Genomic DNA, 21091 nt, shown 5'->3' with positions numbered 1-21091 from the left:
TGAAGACATTTCCCATCCAAAACAGAACAAAATACCTTTACTTTTACCCAGTGTTTATCACCACCTGACGTTAAATTATATTTGTGTGCTGGTGTACTGTTGTCCCCTCTAGAAGACGGGCTCCCTATGGCAGAGGACTTGGCTGTCTTGTTTACCCCTAAGCCCCCCAGTATTGGACTAAAAAGTGTACAGGTAGTCGCTATGAGTCGGAATCGACCCGATGGCACTGGGTTTGGTTTTTTGTTTTTGGTTAGTCCCTGACTTACAAGCGGGTTCTGTGTCAACAACTTTATCACAAGTCAGTTCTCTCTTTTTTGTTCTCATTATTATTGCCTTTTATTATCAGGTATCTTTATAAATCTCATCTTTGTCTCTGGGAGTTGGAAACATTACATATAAACTTGCAGGTATATTTTCATACATACATGTTGTTGTTGTTAGGTGCCATCATGTCGGTTCCGACTCACAGTAACCCTATGTACAACAGAATGAAACACTGTGCGCCACCCTCACGATCGCTGTTTGCCTGAGCCCACTGCTGCAGTCACTGTATCAATCCACCTCATTGAGAGTCGTCTTCTTGTTCACTGACCTTCTACTTCACTAAGCATGATGTCCTTTTCCAGTGACTGGTCCCTCCTGATAACATGTCCAAACTATGCTGAGACGAAGTCTTGCCACTCTTGCTTTGAGGAGTGTTCTAGCTGTACTCCCTCCACGACAAATCTGTTCATCTGGCAGACCATGGTATATCCAATATCCTCTGTCAACACCGTAATTCAAATGCATCAATTTATCAAATACATACATAAATCATAAAAATTTACTCTGACAATGAAGAAGTGTTGGACGACGCTGCCATTTTGTCAGCTGCAGTAATAACTCCACTTGTGGAAGGTTCTGGATCACCTGGATTATTTATCCGTGGGAACAGGGATGGCATTTCTATTGAGAAAATCAGTGAGTGTTGGCTGTATGGTCCTTTCCCTTTTTCTTCACATATTTTGCGGTTTAACACCTCACTGCTTCTCGAATCTAGCTCGTCCTTGAATTTTCTGGCAGCTTTGCTAACCAAAGGGTCAGCAGTTCGAATCCGCCAGGCACTCCTTGGAAAATCTGCGGGGCAGTTCTACTCTTCCTACAGGGCTGCTGTGAGTCGGAATCGACTCGACGGCACTGGGTCTTGCTTTTTTTGACTCCGGCACTTTCCGCTTCTCCAGTTAACCTTGTGTTATGTAAGCCAGGTCTGTTTAAAGCAAGGAACCAGCCCTTGCTGGCATTAACACACTTGTGGTAGTCGTCTCCTTGCCATGCCTTCCGGTTTTCAAAAAGCCTGCGTGCTTCCGTTTGACCTGTCAGTAAACTCACAGGAATCCTCTTCTGGATTTGGTCTTCTAGTCAAGTCATCAACAGCTTCCTCATCTCATGGACTGGCTCTTGCCTCTTCTTTGTAAAAATTGTCGATTTTATGCCAGTCACTCTTCTAACTGCCTCCAAAAATCCCATTCTTATCCTTAATGATTATCAAAACGGTCAAATGAGATAGTCTTTCCTCATGTGCTATTTTGCTGACTATTTTTCTAGTATAGGCCTTAATGACCTTCATCTTTATATCCAGGACTAGAGCTTTCCTCACCTGTTTTTTGGACTAGAACTTTGAGTGGTGTGACTTATTTTGCTAGACATATTGTTGGGGGTATAAGCAAGCAGTGCAGGTGTTAGAGAAACTTGAACTTGGCTTTAAATTAACAACTGATGCTTCTTACCGTACGAAATGCTCAGTAAAATCACGCTATAGGTCTGGTCTATGATGAAGTTGGCATCAGTGTAGTAACAATGAATTCGGAGTCATAATGACTGTTTGGCATGTGAGCAGTCCAACTCTTGTGTATCAACCGGAGCTGAACATTGCCCAACTTTCTGTTACGACTCCTGACACTGGCTTTGCTGCAGAGCTGGCCACAGCCTGCTATACGGCAGTTTTTTGAACAGTCAATCTTGAAACTGGACATCTGAGAATGGTTACTATCAGCAATTACTTGCTGCAACAATGTATGTAGTACGTATTACTAACAACAAGATGTACCCCCACCCCCAAAAGGATGGTCGTAAGTGTGATTCATCTTAACTTGAACATGTTGTAAGCTGGGGACTACCTGTACTTCCTTTAACTGATACTGAATGTCTCATGTTATTAGTTGCTATGGAATTGATTCTGACTCATGGTGACCCCATGTGTGCAGAGTAGAACTGCTCCACAGGGTTTTCAAGGCTGTGATCTTTAGGAAAGGTATCGCCAGGCCTGTCTTCTGAGGCACCTCTGGGTAGGCTGCACTTGCCAATCTTTCTGCTAGTAGTTGAATGCTCAGACATTTGTGCCACCAAGGACTTCTATTTTAGAGGTATTGGTGAAGCTCAAAGAACTTAAAAACTCTGCCCATGGTCAGCCAAGAGTTACAGAAACTAGGCTTCTGACTCCAAATCCTGTGTTTTTCTATTCTACCTTTACTTCAAAATACCTATGGTCTTTCCCTGCCTTAGTTTTCTAGTGCTGCTGTAACAGAAATACCAACGTGGACGGCTTTAACAAACGAAAGTTTATTCTTTCACAGTCTAGTAGGCCAGAAGTCCGAATTCAGGGTGCTAGGGCACCAGCTCCAGCTTTCTCTCGTCAATTGTGGAGGAAGGTCCTTGTTATCAATCTCCCCGAGTTTCTCAGCGCAGGAACCCTGGGTCCAAAGGACATGCTCTGCTCCTGCCTCTGCTTCCTTGGTGGTAATTTCCACACTGTTTTCTACAACAGCTGTCTAGCATTTTGCATTCCCATCAGCAATGGGTAAGGGTTCCAATTTTCCCACATCCTTGCCAACATTTTTTATTATTATTTTTTAATCTTAGCCATCCTAGTAAGACTGAAATGGTATCTCACTGTGGTGGTGATTGGCATCTCTGATGGCCAATGACGTTGAGCACCTTTTTCATGTGTTTGGTGGCATGTGAATGTCCTCTACGTGAAATGTCTCTTCAAAGCCTTTGCCCATTTTATGACTGGGTTGTCTTTATGTTGTCAGGTTACTGAAGTTTTATATATATTTTGGCTATTAGATTATCATCAGATATAGGGTTTTCAAAGTTATTTTCCTAGTTGGTAGCTTGTCTTTTCACATTTTTGGTAAAGTCTTTTGATGAACAAAAGTTTTTAAAATTTTTATGAGGTTATTTATTTTGTCTTTTGCACTTTTATTATTACATTAGATAACCCATTACTAAAACCCAGGCCTGGCAGTGTTGCACTGTGTTTTTGTCTAAGAATTTTATGGTTTTAGTTTCTACATTTAGGTCTTTAATCAATTTTGAGTTTGTTTTTGTGTATGGAGTAAGGCATGTATGCTGCTTCATCTTTCTCCATGTGGAAGTCCAATTTTCCCAACATCATTTATTGAAGAGACTCTTCTTTCCCCATCAAATGGCATCACAAGTTTTAGACGAAAAAGTCTGTCTATATTTGAAACAAACTTCTTCCATAAAGGTGATTTTTTCCCAGGAAAACCTCCTTCCTGTAGCACGTCTTCACGGTTCTGAGCAGTAGGTCAAACCATCTGCTTCAGTCCTCGTGGGCCTTACTTCACAGTTCCCAAGAACTGATGACGTGCAGACATGGCGTCAGGTGACCCCCACATTACCACACATGTGGTTACACTGGGGGGAAGGAGTAGGTAGTGGTTACAGACACAGACTCTGGAGCCAAACTCAGTGGGCTGGAATCTAGCTTCCCCTCTTACCAACTGTGTGATCCTAGGCAACTTACCTGGTAACTGCTCTGTGCCTCAGTTTCCCCAACGGTAAAATAGGGATAAAAACAGTACATCACAGGATTACTCTGATGATTAAATGAGTTAATATACATTAAACACTTAAAATTCTATCTGTACACGAAAAAAAAAAAACCCACTGCCGTTGAGTCAATTCTGACTCAAAGCGACCCTGAAGAACAGAGCAGAACTGCTCCATAGGTTTTCAAGGAGTGCCTGGTGGATTCGAACTGCCGACCTTTAGGTTAGCAGCCATAGCTCTTAACCACTACACCACCAGGGATTCCAACTCAATTTAAGCGTGAGTTATTTTTCATCCTCATACTAACTCTATGTGATAAGTATACTGGGCGCACATCGCAGAAGGGAAAGCTTAGGTGGAGCTGTGAAGTAACTTGCTCAAAGCCACAAAGCTATTAAGCAGCAGAACTGAGAAGCAAACTAGGGTCTGTGTGGTCTGAAACACACAGGTATGTCACTAACAGAAACGACCTAAACTAAGGATGTACTCCAGCCTACAAGGCCAGCTGAGCAGATGAGCTGACAACGGGCATACATATATATGATACCTGTGAAACAAGACAAAAGATACATAATGCTATATAGGCATATATATATATATAATCTATAAAAAATACAAAAGATACAGAAGTAAGTAAAAAGACAGGTTTCTTCAGTTATGTAGGGATACATATGAGGTGGAGTCAATTTGATGGCAACTAATAACTACAACAACCATTCTGTAGGCCTTTAGGACGCAGTTTCTTCTTAAAATAAGACAAATTGGAGAAGCACTGCTGAGTTCTTTGAGGGATAGGGTAGTCACTTGTCCTAAATTTCTGAAACCAAGTGTGCCCATGCCACATGGAACAGAACTTTGGGGGTCCCAAATTACCCTAAAATACATGCTGGAGGATATAGTCAGTAATACAGGTAAAAACAAGTCGATCCCCTGTGAGCACACCTCCCTGCTTTATGCTGAAAGGGGCTGGGTTCCAGCCTTACAGAGTACACATCTGGCTCCCAACTCGAGGTACTGATTCTGCACCCCACGCACTTCCTGGAGGGTCTGACGGTGCTGACACGCGAGGGGAGTATTCAAGTTTTTTTTTTAATCAAAACTTTTAATTTTATTCGAGTTTTTTTTTTTTTTAAATCAAAAACCATTTTATCAACTGGCTGCTCAATTAAAAAATATATATACATATATGTCAATCATAGAAAATCTGTTCAGTAAACATATCAGTGTTATCAGATAAAATGGTTTCCTATATTTTCATTAGCAAACCTATTAGTAACTAATTTCTAGTATTTTTACACATACTGAATCTGTATAGCAATTGTATATAAGACACTAAGCCTTTTGACTTCCTTTTATAAGAGACACCTGAGTAAACCTTAGTTCTGTATCTCACTCAATTATCCCACTCAACTAAAAAACGGCACTTAACTTACTGAGTGATCTGGAACAGCTGTGAGTCACTAAACACACTGTTGCGTAATCACCAGGGGGTTTTATATACATATACAGCACGTGTGTGTGTGCGCGCGCGCACGTGTGTGTTAGCACAGACTTCCTATGAAGACATTCTCTGACATGGTATGAAGCAGACGTGGAAGAACGAGGGGAAAAGAACAACAGGTGCTCTTTGGTACTTTTTTCTCGCAGATATAGCCTGGTTATGCTAAACGCCATTAATACCAAAATGACAGTTTATAACAACCACTGAATTAAATACGCTGTTAGTTTATTTTTATAATCTAAGAATAAAACAGCACTTGTAATGTTTTTAAATTTTTGGGTCATATGATTTTTGTCATGCTGGGGCACTTGTTTTTTTTTAAAGGCTCCCTGTTCCTTTAGGAGGCTGAGCGGTCATTTCTAACAGCAGCGTACACATGTAAGGGGCAGAGGAGGAACACACACAGGGTAACGATGGAAAGCTCCCCTGTGCTAACGGCAGCAGACATGGCATCTCTAGAATAGACAGCAGAAGTAAACATTTAAACGCTTTACCTTTCCCTACAATGCCCTATGCAGAAATGGTTTTCCTTAGGGTTATGGAAGAGGACACTTGACTTCTTAACATCCTTTATTGTCAATTATGTAAATTATAAGGATTTAAAAAAAAAAAACCCAGCATTTATATTTTAGAAATTGTAACGTAAATTAAGTATTATACGACATTATGTTAACATGCTAGGAAATGTCCAACATGATACTGTGTTAACGCTATGGGAAAACTACTGTTTGTCCTAGGGAATCGTTTCCTTAGCCACGGAAACGGGATTAAGATGTAAAATAAATGAAAGTCCATGAGCTAACAATATGATAGATCGAGCAGACCATTTCTCAATAATGTGTTCAAATTATATTGCACTGTGAAGTCCAGATTAAACTGAGCTGGAAAATCCAACGACAAAAGTTACTGCTTCGTGCAACACTGCCATTGTTTATGTATCTGAGACTTTAACCAGCAAGACCAGTTAACAGAGAACAATGAACCAACACCCAGATGCCTGTCCTGTAAGCTCTTGTAGGGCTAAAACTGAACTTTTCAACAAACAAGCACTAGCACAATCTAATAAGAGCATCCAGAATGATACACACTCAACCTCTATCACTTGGGAAGGATCATCTTACCACTGAGGGTTAGGGTTTTCACATGCCGTGAGCTATAAAATTCCCCACCACTCTTGAGTTAGTGCAGGGTTTACTGGCCCGAAGCCACACACACTCACTGGACTGCATGGTGGCTTCAGAGCGACAATGGGAGTTAGACGACAGAGACCATACGGCCTGTAAGTCTACAATACTATCTGACTCTGCAGAAAAAGCTCTGCTGACCCCTGACCCAGAGGATATTTTATACCACCTTTTAATTATCCTCTTTATTCCAGAAATTCCCTGAATAAGATTTTTTCAGGGTTAAAAAAAGGAACCTACTTACTTTTCAACTGAGAATTCAGAGAGTGCAATTTAAAATGACCCGAGGTGACAGAGCCTGACTCTTCTTGCTTCAATGCTCAGGCCAAACTACGCTGGTGGAGCCTGCTCCTGGCCACTGTGCTGCTCAGGGGGGATCCTTCACTCCTGGAAGTGTCTGTTTCCCAGGCCCGCTCTGGGTCCTTCGGCTGAATTTCTCATCGTGCTTTGTGAGCCGAATTTTACCTGTCCCACCCGCCTCTTTCCCTGGTCTTCTCACTGCCTGTACTAGGGCTTCTCAGGCTCTCTGGCTCTGATCACCCCCTCCTATCTTATAAGCTATTATTTACCAATTCTGTAGTTCTACCCTCTTTTTCAAAACGTCAGTGTTTGTTTTACATTTTAATATCGATTTAGGCTTACTCACAAACGAATTTCTTGCTCACCCTACTTGTATCTCAGTCTTTCTCTCTGGGTTCTATTTACTTCCTCCTGAAGTGCAATCACCTGTCTGCTGCTCAGGGGTCCTGGCAGTCTCTGGGCTGGGAGCAGCCCTGGCCAGCTCCTGCCTCTGGTAACAATACTCTCTTGCTCCAGTTTGAAAATGTGTCCTTCTTCAACCCTATCCTGGCCTGCATTCTTTCAACAATTCCTCATAATTTCTTGTGTAATGAGCTCCTTCTCGTGGTCCAATGCAGGTATTGATTCATTCGTTTCAAAAACTTCTGTCACTGGGAGCGAAAGATGGATACCAGGGACTGTACATAGGTCTCAGTCTTGAAGTGGAGGGCCTCATCCCTATGTTCTTCTCATCTACCAACTCGTTAATTAAAAGTCAGGCCAAATATCTTCTACCTGCAGGAATGTACACGCTGTCTCTCATAACTTTCAGAATGAGAGGCCCCTGACAGCGTTCTGAAAGGCAATCTCAAGCAGTCATTTAACCTCCCCAGGACAAACGATTTCCTTATCCTACTCTGGAGATGAAAACACCTCTGTATCCCGGTTGATAGTAAATTAAAGGAGATTACATAAACAAAGTGATGAGCACACACTAGAGTTTCCGTAAATGTTAGTTTCCTCTTTTCCTAAATTCCTATTTGTCTCATAAACTTTCACTGCATTAAGTTAAAAAAAAAAAACAAAAAAAAAACCTCACCAAGCAGGCAATATAGCAGATCAGAGTGTGGGTTCAAGTATTCTGGCCATCTTCTTACTTCTGTTTTCATGGTTTTCCTTTTTCTCCTCATTAGTTGTGATCATACTAACTGTCTAAATACCTGTTCATTATTTTGCCTTTTTTCTAAGCTAATAATACAAAGCCGGATAATGGAAATGGCAATGAGTCTGTAAAGTTCTTAAACTACATACTTTTAAAATAAACTCGTAATAATCCATAAGGCTTCTATTTCTGGTTCAAAGCAAACCAAACTTCGTAATACAAACGTTGATTTAGCTTTCAAAAATGCATCAGAATAGCGCCATTTTTAGTAATTAAGGATTCTGAAAGAGCACAATCAATAGCTAAAAACGCCTGGCTAATAAAACTACAGGGGATCAATCGAAGGCGCTGATGCAGCAACAAAATCAAAGCAATTAGTTTGAAAAAGCTGAACTCAATTTTACCATGTTGTATTCAGAAAGGTCAAATGAATCCCTTTCTTCCTCTAAAATAATAGCTCAATATACTTACAATTGATCTGTCATCAATAGAGCCATCTCTGAATGTCAGTTATTTGGCTACAAAAACCAAGGCTCAGACATAATAAAAGAGATATCATGGGTACAAGTAAAAGGAAAAACAAACTAGTTAAAAGTCAGGCAACTCAACTCTCAACCAAGAATTTATAACCCAGTGCACACTTAGAGAGAACCTTCTAGGAATCATATTTGGACAAATGCAAATCAAGCCAGGTTTTCAGAAGCTCATTTAATGGAGAAGATTCTTTAACAATGGAATCCTACAACCACAAGGTCTCAGTGACTTTGGAGTATCATGTTTTGAGGATGAGGAGTGCAGTGTAATGGTCTGGGCCCTTTTAGCTTAGGAGTCACTGTGTTTTCCCCTGAGGAGACAGAGGAACATAACTGTGATCTATAGTTCCAGACATGGCTCAAAGGAGACAGCATCTCACTGAGTCAATAAGCAGAACATTTGGCTAAAAAGGATCCCATGAAGTTTTTATTTTCTGAGAACAAAATCCTAGGCTGGGCAGAAAAGGTTAGGGAAAGAAAGGGAAGGAAGGAATCATTCATTTATTTTACCATATAGATTTATCTAATTCCCAGAAAGGCAGGATTTAGGCTCCTCTGGCTGAGATACCACTGGGGAATGGAGATAGCTCGAGTACACAAGAGGTAGCCACCAAGACATTGGAGTCTTCATTATCTGCTTGGTTCAGATCAGTGTTTCTAAATGATAAATACATTGCAGACTGAAAAATATTTAGACATTCTACCACAGTCAATTAAAACTATCAATGACTACAGTAAGCAGGAAGAACTGGTCCCAGGGTGGGAGAAAGCAACCGAATGGCTGTTGTGGTAGACTCAGTGGATGAGATTAGAAGCCAAGAGATCCAAGGAAGCTTACCAACATCCATGATGGCTCCACCACTTGCCACATGGACCTACACAACAAGCAAGCTACCTCCCCACGCCAGCATTAATTCCCTGCATCTGATCTGTCTGTCTGTACTATTCAATACACTAGCACTTCTTAATGATGAGGAAAACCTAAGAAGCTGAGGTGGGACTAAGAATACGCCATCAGCTTCTGATTTCCCCTAAATAATAAATACTCTGGTTTACTCCCTCATGGCCAGCTCCCACTTATATGTAAAGAATAGGTGGGCGTGGGGACAGTGAACAACTTTAAAGTTTACAGGTTTTAAAAAGTAAAGCATTTCAAAAGAAAATAAATATCACTGGGTTTTAAGGTCCTTAAGAAAGTTGATGATAAATTTCCTTAAGAAAGCAAATAATCCAAGAAGCTAGACTACATGGAAAAGAATGGGGCACCAGGATTTTAAAAAAAAAAAAAAAGAGGGTCATTAACAACCTGCGTTATGCAGATGACACAACCTTGCTTGCTGAAAGTGAAGAGGACTTGAAGCACTTGCCGATGAAGACAAAGACCATACATAGCCTTCAGTAGGGATTACACCTCAACATAAAGAAAACAAAAATCCTCACAATTGGACCAATAAGCTACATCATGATAAACAGAGAACAGACTGAGGTTGTCAAGGATTGCATTATACTTGGATCCACAATCAACACTCACAGAAGCAGCAATCAAGAAATCAAAAGATGCACTGCACTGGACTAATCTGCTGCCAGGGACCTCTTTTAAAGTGTTGAAAATCAAAGATGTCACCTTGATGACTAAGGTGCGCCTGACCCAAGCCATGGTATTTTCAATCGCATCATATACACGTGAAAGCTGGACAATGAATATGGAAGACCGAAGAAGAGTTGATGCCTGTGAATTGTGGTGTTGGCGAAGAATATTGAATATACCATGGACTGCCAAAAGAACGACCAAATCTGTCTTGGAAGAAGTGCAACCAGAATGCTCCTTTGAAGCAAGGATGGCAAGGCTGCGTCTTACATACTTTGGACATGTTGTCAGGAGGGATCAGTCCCTGGAGAAGGACATCATGCTTGGTAAAGTACAGGGTCAGCGGAAAAGAGGAAGACTCTCAATGAGATAGACTGATGCAGTGGCTACAATAATGGGCTCAAGCACAACAGTGATTGTGGGCATGGCACAGGACCGGGCAGTGTTTCGTTCTATTGTACACAGGGTCATTATGAGTTGGAACTGACTCAATGGCACCTAACAACAACATGTTGAAGAAAACCCACTGGCAAAAGTGACTTCTTTGTGATGGCGTGACACAGCCAAGCTTTAAGTGACAGATGTTTCAACAATTGGCCATACAATTTTGCACATATATATGTATATATTTGCTCAAACATTGTTTAAGAATTATGATTGTAACTTAAAACTCTGACAGACAAGATTTTAAAACTTAATTGATAATTTTAAATTTTGCTTTTTGAGGTTTAAACTTTATTATAAAATTCTGGTCCCTGTTTTAAGAGGGTTCACTTTACCTGGTCTTTTTAATATATCAATTATTCTCAGTCATGCCTGTACCTTGATGTAAAAATATATCCTGTATCTTGAATACACGTCAAATGAGTGCTTACTCAACGCCCATGCCAACAATCCTAGTTAATTTCACTTGTTACTGATTTCAAGTCAACATGCTTAATACCTTAGCATGTTTACCATAAAACTCAGAGACCAATTTTTATGTTGCAAGGGGATGAATAACTGATTAACATTCCTATTCATTCAGAATCTGCTTCAGAAATCTGTCATTCTGTGTTACACTAGAGAGTGCTGTCAGATTCAGTTGTATGCTATGGTCAATGATTCAAATTATACACTATTTTCTCTTCAGGTGTCACCTTTTGGTTAGAAGTTAGACACTTGCTGATTGCTCCCATGGCACTGCCCACCCTGACCTGGTCTTCTGCCCACAGCACCCTGATTTCTTGTTGAAGAACTCAGCTCTTCCTCTCCTGTGATGAAGAAGCCTGGCTCCAACTCCACTCCAGGAAAGGGTGGTGGCTGGCTTAGCTAACTGCCACAGTAACTATTTCAGGGATCAGTCCATAACTGATTAGAACCAATGAGATGCAAGGAGGTATCTGCAAGGGACATTAGAAACGAAAAGCCTAATTCACCTATGTGGCATGAACGAGGAGGAGCTCAGAGCCAGGAGCTGCTCATAGACAGGCTGAGATCAGAGGCATTAAGTCACCGCTGAGGAGAGAGCTGAGAGAGACAAAAAGAAACCAGATCCTGGTCACGTGGCTTAGGCCCAGGGTCAAGCTGGGCCTCAACTGTGTAGCTTGAGTCAAAGAAATCTGTTTGCTGCTTAAGCCTGACTGAGTTGGGTTTAGTTACGTGCTATATAAAGAGTCCAAACTAATACAATATAGAAATCATAGAAATTGTTGATGAGCTGCCAGACAGTATTTGTAGCCTGTAGCAACCAGTTTTAAATACTATAAGTAAAAATATTCTCCGGTGATAAAATTATCCATCAGTTTTCAAAGGTACTTTTTAATCTTGTCAGGGGTGGACGGGCAGTAAGAAAGAGGCACATCCCACCAGATTCCTGATCCACTAAAGGGCAAAGAACAGTATTTCCATTATTCACATTAGTATGGTACACAGTACCTGGAAATTGCTGCCCATGTATTTCAAATTAAAACACTTAAAAAATTAAGTAACTGCGTTTTTAACAAAGCAAAGGGTAAAAAAAAAACACCTACTTTTAGAAAACCTGAATTAACTGCTTTCAGAACCTATCTTTAAAGAGAGACAAATGTGCTACCTCCTTCCCCAATTTTCTCCATATCTCACTGACGCTGACCCTAAGCTACGATCTACTAAGCGCTTCTTACGTGTCAGGCACTGTGGCAGATGCTCTGTATGCAGTCATTCGTTTAATTTCTCCAGTAACCCTGCCCAGCATGTACTACAGAACATGAAGCTTACAAGCTATAAAACAGTGCTACTCAACGTGCGGTCCGTGGACTTGCTGCCAGTCTGCAGACTGTTACTAGTCCATGATGACATGTTCTAGGTCACTAAGTACAGCTAACTTTTGTTTCATAGCAAGATTTTCTCAATGAAGGCAACAGTGTGCTGATTTATATTCCAAGCCAAGCGCCTTACCCATTCTGAACTGCTAATGGTATGTGGACAGGCTATTTCGAGTAACACAGTTCTAGACCTCAATTTGGGATACTGTCTCTCCTCTAGTTTTCTGCCCCTGCTGCTAAACAAGATTTCAATAAATTAACCACCAAATGCTTAGCTTAAGCAGTCACTCAGTAATAGAAAAAACAAAATGGGCACTTGACCTCACCTTTGACAGAAGCAACTTCACACAGGAAACGTGGCCCTCGTAGACAGCAGACAGAAGAGGGGTAATATGATGCTTATCTGGAGCCTAGGAAATGACAGACAGAGATGAACAACCTCATCCATATCACGCTTCATTTTTGCCTTCTTTCTAGCTCTAAACAGCAAACTCTTGTCTGTACTTCAAGATCTGCATTTACCTATTTACCTTTCTCCACAAGAATCACCCCACAGTTTACGTTTCTTGTCTCTAAGGGAGCTATGAGAGGCCAAGCCCACAAGCAGCTCTTTGGGAGCCAGTACAGTGAAGAAGAGAGAGCCGAACTTGTACCTGCGCTCAGATCTTGGTTCTATGACTTACTGCGTGACTAGTTATTTCGTCTGAGCCTCCATTCCCCTCTACTGTAAAAATGCCAATGAGGTCCAGGAAGGGAAGAGGGGAGACCACAGCCAATGAGAAGGGAAAAAAACACTGTCACAACTAGGCCAGGTGATATGGTGTCCTGGAATGCTGTCATGGTAACTTAAACATTTTCCCCGAACTCTGAAATGCAGGAGCTACAAAAGGCTGGAGTCAGGAGATGATGGCCCTCGATCACTCGGCCACTGGCCTGTGCCCAACAATCCAGCTGAGAATGATCACGACTGCAGAGCCCTGGGCTCCACAGGTCACCCCCTGCTACCTACACACAGTGCAAGCTCTCTAGGCTTTACAACATGAAAAGCACTAGCCAAGGGGAAAACACAACCTTCAGTTATATCAGCTTAAGTATATGCAAATAGAAGGTATTTGAGTCACTAGCTTTAAAGGAACACAAACTGCAAGGTTAGCTCTTTGACTAACTTTTATCCTAAAAAAAGTTGGTTTATCTCGCTTATTTTTAAAGTCTTAGCTACATACTTCTGGGTTACAAGAAATCTGGTATAATTTCAGACCGTATTTTTATTTAACGTTTCCATAGTTAATTCGCAAATCTGTAGGAAACAAACAGTCCAAGCATACAATAGGATTTTTTTTTTCTAGAAAGACAATGTTCTTTACATACATTAATATCCGCTCCTTTCAGCAGCAGGAACTCCAGGATCTCAAGCTGCCCGCAGTCTGCTGCATAATGAAGAGGCTTCCTCCCACCTTCTAGCGTCCGGTTGACATCTTCTCCCTTAAAAATAACGAAAACAGTATTTATATGATAGTGGACTGCAGAGGATATAAGACAACTGATAGTCTCACTTTCTTAAAGTTACAACAATTTCATGAAACAATGACATTTTGTGCAAAGCGAAATAAAAAGCTAAAGACCTGAAATGAAATTCTATACAATAGTTAACACCCAGTATGATAGTAATTCAAGTCAGGCTGAAAACAACACACACACAAAATTAATGTTGAATGTAACTAAACAGACTGCTGTTGGGTGCCGCCAAGTCGATTCTGACTCACAGCGACCCTGTATGTCAGTTTGTCGTATTGTGGGGGCTTGCGTGTTGCTGTGATGCTGGAAGCTATGCCACCGGTATTCAGATACCAGCAGGGTCAGCCGTGGAGGACGGGTTTCAGCTGAGCTTCCAGACTAAGACAGACTAGGAAGAAGGACCCGGCAGTCTACTTCTGAAAAAAACCAGCCAATGAAAACCTTACGAATAGCAGTGGAACGCTGTCTGATATAGTGCCGGGAGATGAGCCCCCCAGATTGGAAGGCACTCAAAAGATGACTGGGGAAGAGCTGCCTCCTCAACGTAGAGTCGGCCTTAATGACGTGGATGGATTAAGGCTTTCGGGACCTCCATTTGCCAATGTGGCATGACTCAAAATGAGTCTGCAAACATCTACTAATAATCAGAACCTCCAAGGTACAAAGCATGAACCTAGGAAAATCGGAACTCGTCAAAAATGAAATGGAACACATAAACATCAATACCCTAGGCATCAGTGAGCTGAAATGGACTGGTACCGGCCATTTTGAATTGGACAATCATATAGTTTACTATGTTGGGAATGACAACTTGAAGAGGAATGGTGTCGCATTCATCATCAAAAAGAACATTTCAAGGTCTATCCTGGAGTACAACACTGTCAGTGATAGGATATTATCTATATACCTCCAAGGAAGATCAGTTAATATGACTATTATTCGAATTTATGCACCAACCACTAAGGCCAAAGATGAAGAAACGGAAGATTTTTACCAACTTCTACAGTCTGAAATTGATCAAACATGCAATCAGGATGCACTGATAATTACTGACGATTGGAATGCGAGCGTTGGAAACAAAGAAGATAAGTAGTTGGAAAATATGGCCTTAATGATAGAAACAATGCTGGAGATCGAATGACAAAATTTTGCAAGACCAAATACTTCACTGCAAATATTTTCTTTCACCAACATAAATACTGACTATACACATGGACCTTGCCAGATGGAATACACAGGAATCAAACTGACTACAACTATGAAAAAAGACGATGGAAAAGCTCAATATCATCAGCTAGAAAAAGGCCAGGAGCTGACTGTGGAACAGATCATCAGCTGCTCATATGTAAGTTCAAGCTGAAACTGAAGAAAATAAGTGCAAGTCCACGAGAGTCAAAATACGACCTTGAGTATACCCCATCTGAATTTAGAGACCATTGAAAGAATAGATTTGATGCATTGAACACTAATGACCGAAGACCAGACGAGTTGTGGAATGACATCAAAGACATCACATATAAAGAAAGAGGTCACTGGAAAGACAGGAAAGAAAGAAAAGACCAAGATGGATGTCAGAGGAGACTCTGAAACTTGCTCTCGAACATTGAGCAGCTAAAGCAAAAGGAAGAAATGATGAAGTAAAAGAAATGAACAGAAGATTTCAAAGAGTGGTTCAAGAAGACAAAGTAAGGTACTATAATGAGATATGCAAAGAGCTGGAGATAGAAAACCAAAAGGGAAGAACACGCTCGGCATTTCTCAAGCTGAAGGAACTGAAGAAAAAATTCAAGCCTTAAGTTTCAACGGTGAAGGATTCTATGGGGAAAATATTGAACGACACAGAAAGCATGAAAAGAAGATGCAAGGAATACACGGAGTCATTACACCAAAAAGAACTGGTCGACATTCAACCATTTCAAAAGGTAGCATATGATCAGGAACTGATGGTACTGAAGGAGGAAGTCCAAGTTGTGCTGAAGGCATTGGTGAAAAACAAGGCTCCAGGAACTGACGGAATATCAACTGAGATGTTTTAACAAATGGATGGAGCACTGGAAGTACTCACTGCTCTATGCCAAGAAAGGTGATCCAACCAAATGCAGAAATTATCAAACAATATCATTAATATCACACATAAGCAAAATTTTGCTGAAAATCATTCAAAAGTGGCTGTAGTAGTATTATCGATATTGAACTGCCAGAAATTCAGGCCAGATTCAGAAGAGGATATGGAACGAGGGGATCATTGCTGATGTCAGATGGATCCTGGCTGAGAGCAGAGAATACCAGAAGGATGTCTGCCTGTGTTTTACTGACTATGCAAAGGCATTCAACTGTGTGGATCATAACAAATCATGGATAACATTGCAACGAATGGGAATTCCTGAACACTTAATTGTGCTCATGAGGAACCTTTACATAGATCAAGAGGCAGTTGTTCAGACAGAACAAAAGGATACCTAGTGGTTTAAAGTCAGGAAAGGTGTGCATCAGAGTTGTATCCTTTCACCGTGTATCTATTCAATCCGTATGCTGAGCAAATAATCCGAGAAGCTGGACTATCTGAAGAATAATGGGGTATCAGGATTGGAGGAAGACCCATGAACAACCTGCGTTATGCAGATGACACAGCCTTGCTTGCTGAAAGTGAAGGGGACTTGAAGAACTTACTGATGAAGATCAAAGACCACGGCCTTCAGTACTGATTACACCTCAACATAAAGAAAACAAAATCCTCACAACTGGACAAATAAGCTACATCATGATAAATGGAGAAAAGACTGAGGTTGTCAAGGATTTCATTTTACTTGGATCGACAATCAACACCCATGGAAGCAGCAGTCAAGAAATCAAAAGACGCATTGCACTGGGCAAATCTGCTGCAAAGGACCTCTTTAAAGTGTTGAAAAGCAAAGATGTCACCTTGAAGACTAAGGTGCGCCTGACCCAAGTCATGGTATTTTCAACTGCATCATATGCATGGGAAAGCTGGACCATGAATATGGAAGACCAAAGAAGAATTGACGCCAGTGAATTGTGGCATTGGCGAAGAATACCGAATATACCATGGACGGCCAGAAGAACAAACAAATCTGTCTTGTAAGTACAATCAGAATGCTCCTTAGAAACAAGGATGGTGAGACTGCATCTCACATACTTTGGATGTGTTGTCAGGAGGGACCAGTTCCTGGGAAAGGACATTATGCTTGGTAAAGTAAAGGGTCAGCGGTCAAGAGGACGACCCTCAATGAGATGGACTGATGCAGCGGCTGCAGTAATAGGCTCAAGTGTAACAACGATTTTAAGGATGGCGTAGGGCCGGGCACTGTTTCGTTCTGTGGTACACAGGGTTGCTCCGAGTCAGAGCCGACTCCACAGCACCTAACAACAACAACAACATGATAGGAAAGAACCACCCCATAGGGTTCCTAAGGCTGTCAACTTTATGGGAGCAGATTGCCAGGTCTCTTCTTCTGTGAGCTGCTGGTAGATTTGAAATGCCTACCTTTTAATTAGCAGTCTAGCGCTTAACCACTGTGCCACCAGGGTTGTCTTATTTCTGAGGAGCTTACTCAGCATAAGATGTGGCCATGTAAGACTGGTGAATTCAAGCACTGAGATTTTTTTTTTTAATAATTTTTATTGTGCTTTAAGTGAAAGTTTACAAATCAAGTCAGTCTCTCACACAAAAACCCATATATACCTTGCTACACACTCCCAATTACTCTCCCCCAATGAGACAGTCCGCTCTCTCCCTCCACTCTCTTTTCGTGTCCTTTTCGCCAGCTTCTAACCCCCTCCACCCTCTCATCTCCCCTCCAGGAAGGAGATGCCAACATAGTCTCAAGTGTCCCCCTGATCCAAGAAGCTAACTCCTCACCAGCATCCCTCTCCCACACATTGTCCAGTCCTATCCATGTCTGAAGAGTTGGCTTCGGGAATGGTTCCTATCTTGGGGCAACAGAAGGTCTGGGGGCCATGACCACCGGGGTCCTTCTAGTCTCAGTCAGACCATTAAGTCTGGCCTTATGAGAATTTGGGGTCTGCATCCCACTGCCAAGCACTGAGATTTTATGTAGTTCATGCAACAGGCATGCTAATTTGTCAAAGCACTGCTACTTTGATGGAACTAGCCATCACCATCTCAAAGCAATCTCAGTATCAGCTTCAAGAATATTACTAGAACCCTACTGTTTTGCCAGCTGCCGTGCTAGGCAGTGTGGTACGATGGTGAACAGAATCAGACATGGCTTCTGGCTGCAGGGGGCTTACCACCTAGTGGGGGAGGCAGATATTAATTGAATAACCATATAACTAAATATATAGTCTCAAAATATGAAAAGCATTATGAAGGAAAAGAACTTAGAGCAATACGAATATATATCAGAACACCTTGGTGATGGGTGAGGTGTAGTCTAAGAAAATGAATCTTAGCCCTCAAAAAGAAGTCTTCTTTCACTGAGGATTCAGAGATGCTAACAATGGCAACGATTACAACTACCCCTTGCTGACCAGCCACTGCATGTTTGCACTGTGCTATATGCACTATCTCTAAACTTCCAACCACCCTAAAATGAGAAAAATCACCATTTAATATGTGAAAAGCCTAAAGATGAAAGAGTTTAAAAAACTTCTTAATGTGGCTTAGTTACCAACAGAGTAGACATCTAAGCCCATTCTCTTTCAAAACACCATGCGGCCTCTAACTCACTATTTGCCCCCTTCTCTTAAGAAGAGTTCACATTTTAGAGTGGCAAAATGCCTGAAAGAGTTTCTCGTTTAGCTTGGTTTGGTCAACTCATGAAGCAGTTCCCTGAATCAAGATGTCTGGAGTCCTGTCACCTTATAACTAGCACCAGGTGTTCTTTCAAACACATACTCTAAAGTCCTCCCTCCTCTCTTCAGATTCAAAACCCACACCCTCCTGTCTTCTCATTAATTCAGATACTACAGATTCTTCAAGTCTCAAGAAGACTGAATAAACCATGGACTGCCAAAAGGATAAACAAATCCGTCTTGGGAGAAGTACAGCCAGAATGCTCCTTAGAAGTGAAGATGCTGAGACTTTATCTCACATACTTTGGACATGTTATCAGGAGGGATCATTCCCTGGAGAAGAACATCATGCTTGGTAGAAGGTCAGTGAAAAAGAGGAAGGCCCTCAGCGAGACAGACTGACAGAACTGCAACAATGGGCTCAAGCATAACAACGACTGTAAGGATGTGGCAGGACCACAGAGTTTTGTTCTGTTGTACGTAGGTCACTATGAGTTGGAACTGGCCTGAAGGCATCTACTAACAACATGCCTTCTTCCAAACAGAATGCAAATGTCTTGGGGGTAGCAGTGATATGTTTTCTTCATAATAATTTAGAATCATTAAATATTCAGAGGCATTTTTTCTCCCCCCTAAGGAAACAGATTAACTCCAGGGTCCTAGATCTCTTATGCTGTAAGAGAGGAAGAATGTAAACACTTACTAGCTGGGTGGGCTTCAGCTACAGAGAAAAAGCGAATTCTAATTGTGTCTCCCAGATTCTGGGGGTAGGGGAGAGAGATGCACAATCTCAGCTGGTCCTTGACATTGTACAGCAATCTAAACATGTTTCCCTTTTTATCTTGCTCTCCCACTCTCCACAGAGACTATTTTAAACTTGACACTTTTTATAGACCTCAGACTTCTCTCTCTATCACTTCCTTCCCCTTCATTCTCAGAGATGACCTCATATCTTCTTTATTCAGATGACTGTCTCCAGACAGAGGTCCCCCTGGGATTCCTCTCGGCCATGCTTACCCACACCTGACAATCCTCCTCCACTCCTAGCTAAAGCCTTCCTGCACTGGATCATTCTTCTCCCTCCTAGCTCAAGCCAATCCCTCAGGTAAATTTTGGATACCATCCCTTCTTGTTTTCTCAGAAAACTTAACCCTTGTTTATCCCTTTACTAGCCTGCGTTTTCAACCTCTTCTGCTACTGGATCCTCAGCACATGCCACTCAAGGCTCTTCCACTAAAAAAGCAAACACAGACTCCGGTCCACGGAGGCTGGATGAACCACTGAAACTATAACCTTGAATAATATCCCCTGAAGTCTTCTTAAAACCAAAAAATAGTTTAGCTTAACTAGTAAAAAATGTCTGCCTCGAGCCTTATGCTCTTTTAAGAACTATCTATAGGGGATCAAAGTGACAACAGCAACTCAAGATTAGACAAGAATCTTAGGGGACAGCTGAGTTTATGTCAATGGGAGAGGAACAACTAAGAAAACGAGGGTGAGGATGGCTGCACAACTGGAAGAATGTAATGTCACTGGGCTTGTACATGCAGAAATGGTTGAACTGGTGTGTGTTTTGCTATCTTCTCAACAACAACAACAAAAAGCAAAGAATACCACAAAAACCTCTCCTTGACTGAACGTCCACCCTTCAGCTCTTGTCTTCTCTCCTCCCTTTCATGGCTGAACTTTTCTCAAGAGTTGTATATATAGTATTTGCTATCTCCAACTTCTCACCTCCCATTCTCATTTGGCTTCTCCCTTCAACACTATCCCATAACCTCACCTCCATGCTGCTAAGTGCAAAGACTCCCTTTTAATTCTCACCTTACTGACCTCTCGACAGTGACAAAGTCCATCCTGCCTTCCTTTTTAAACTCCCTTCTCTGACAGCAAGTCATGAAAGCTTTCCTCCTACCTCTCTGACCACTGCTCCTCGGTTTCCTCTCTGGACATCTAAAATACACTTTTGAGATCCTGATTATGATTTTAGATCGTCATTCTACATAATCTGAACAGTTGATAAATGTGGTTGTCCTTACAGTCTTATAATAATAATACCCACATAGAAATAACTTGATGACAAATTTTGGGGGGGGGGGGGGGGAATAATACCTCCTTATGGATGCACAATGCCATACGGTAACATCATACGTGGTAGAGCTTCGCAGCAATAATATTTTCACCACAGCATGCATGTGCATAACCAGACAGGTCACAGAGAACTCTGCACACACAGTGGAGGTGAAACAGGCTGACTTACACATAACTGTGAAATCAGCAATGCTTGCCATCACATCCCAGGCTTGCGTAGCTTCACCTCTCCCCTCTTAGCAACGATGGTTTAATAAGCAGCTTCATATTACTCTTTCAAAACTCCTTCCTTTCAGTGTAATATGTAATATCGTACATAGAAGTATGTAATGTCAGTTGTTAA

General features: G+C 41.5%; 1 protein-coding gene across 1 annotated transcript in view; it reads right to left on the bottom strand.

Annotated features, from left to right (window-relative positions):
• The window catches only part of MTPN (myotrophin), a 50487-nt gene that overhangs the window by 8345 nt on the left and 21051 nt on the right, over positions 1-21091 (bottom strand). The window contains exons 2-3 of the mRNA XM_049893699.1: positions 13735-13848; positions 12693-12776 (exon numbers count right to left, since the gene is read on the bottom strand). Coding sequence (XP_049749656.1) covers positions 12693-12776; positions 13735-13848 — 198 coding nt within the window. The remainder of the gene's footprint in view (positions 1-12692; positions 12777-13734; positions 13849-21091) is intronic.

The sequence above is a fragment of the Elephas maximus genome, chromosome 8, assembly GCF_024166365.1.
Source record: "Elephas maximus indicus isolate mEleMax1 chromosome 8, mEleMax1 primary haplotype, whole genome shotgun sequence".
Lineage (NCBI taxonomy): Eukaryota > Metazoa > Chordata > Mammalia > Proboscidea > Elephantidae > Elephas > Elephas maximus.
Note: the sequence above shows the minus strand (reverse complement) of the source record. Positions and strands in the feature narration are given on the sequence as shown.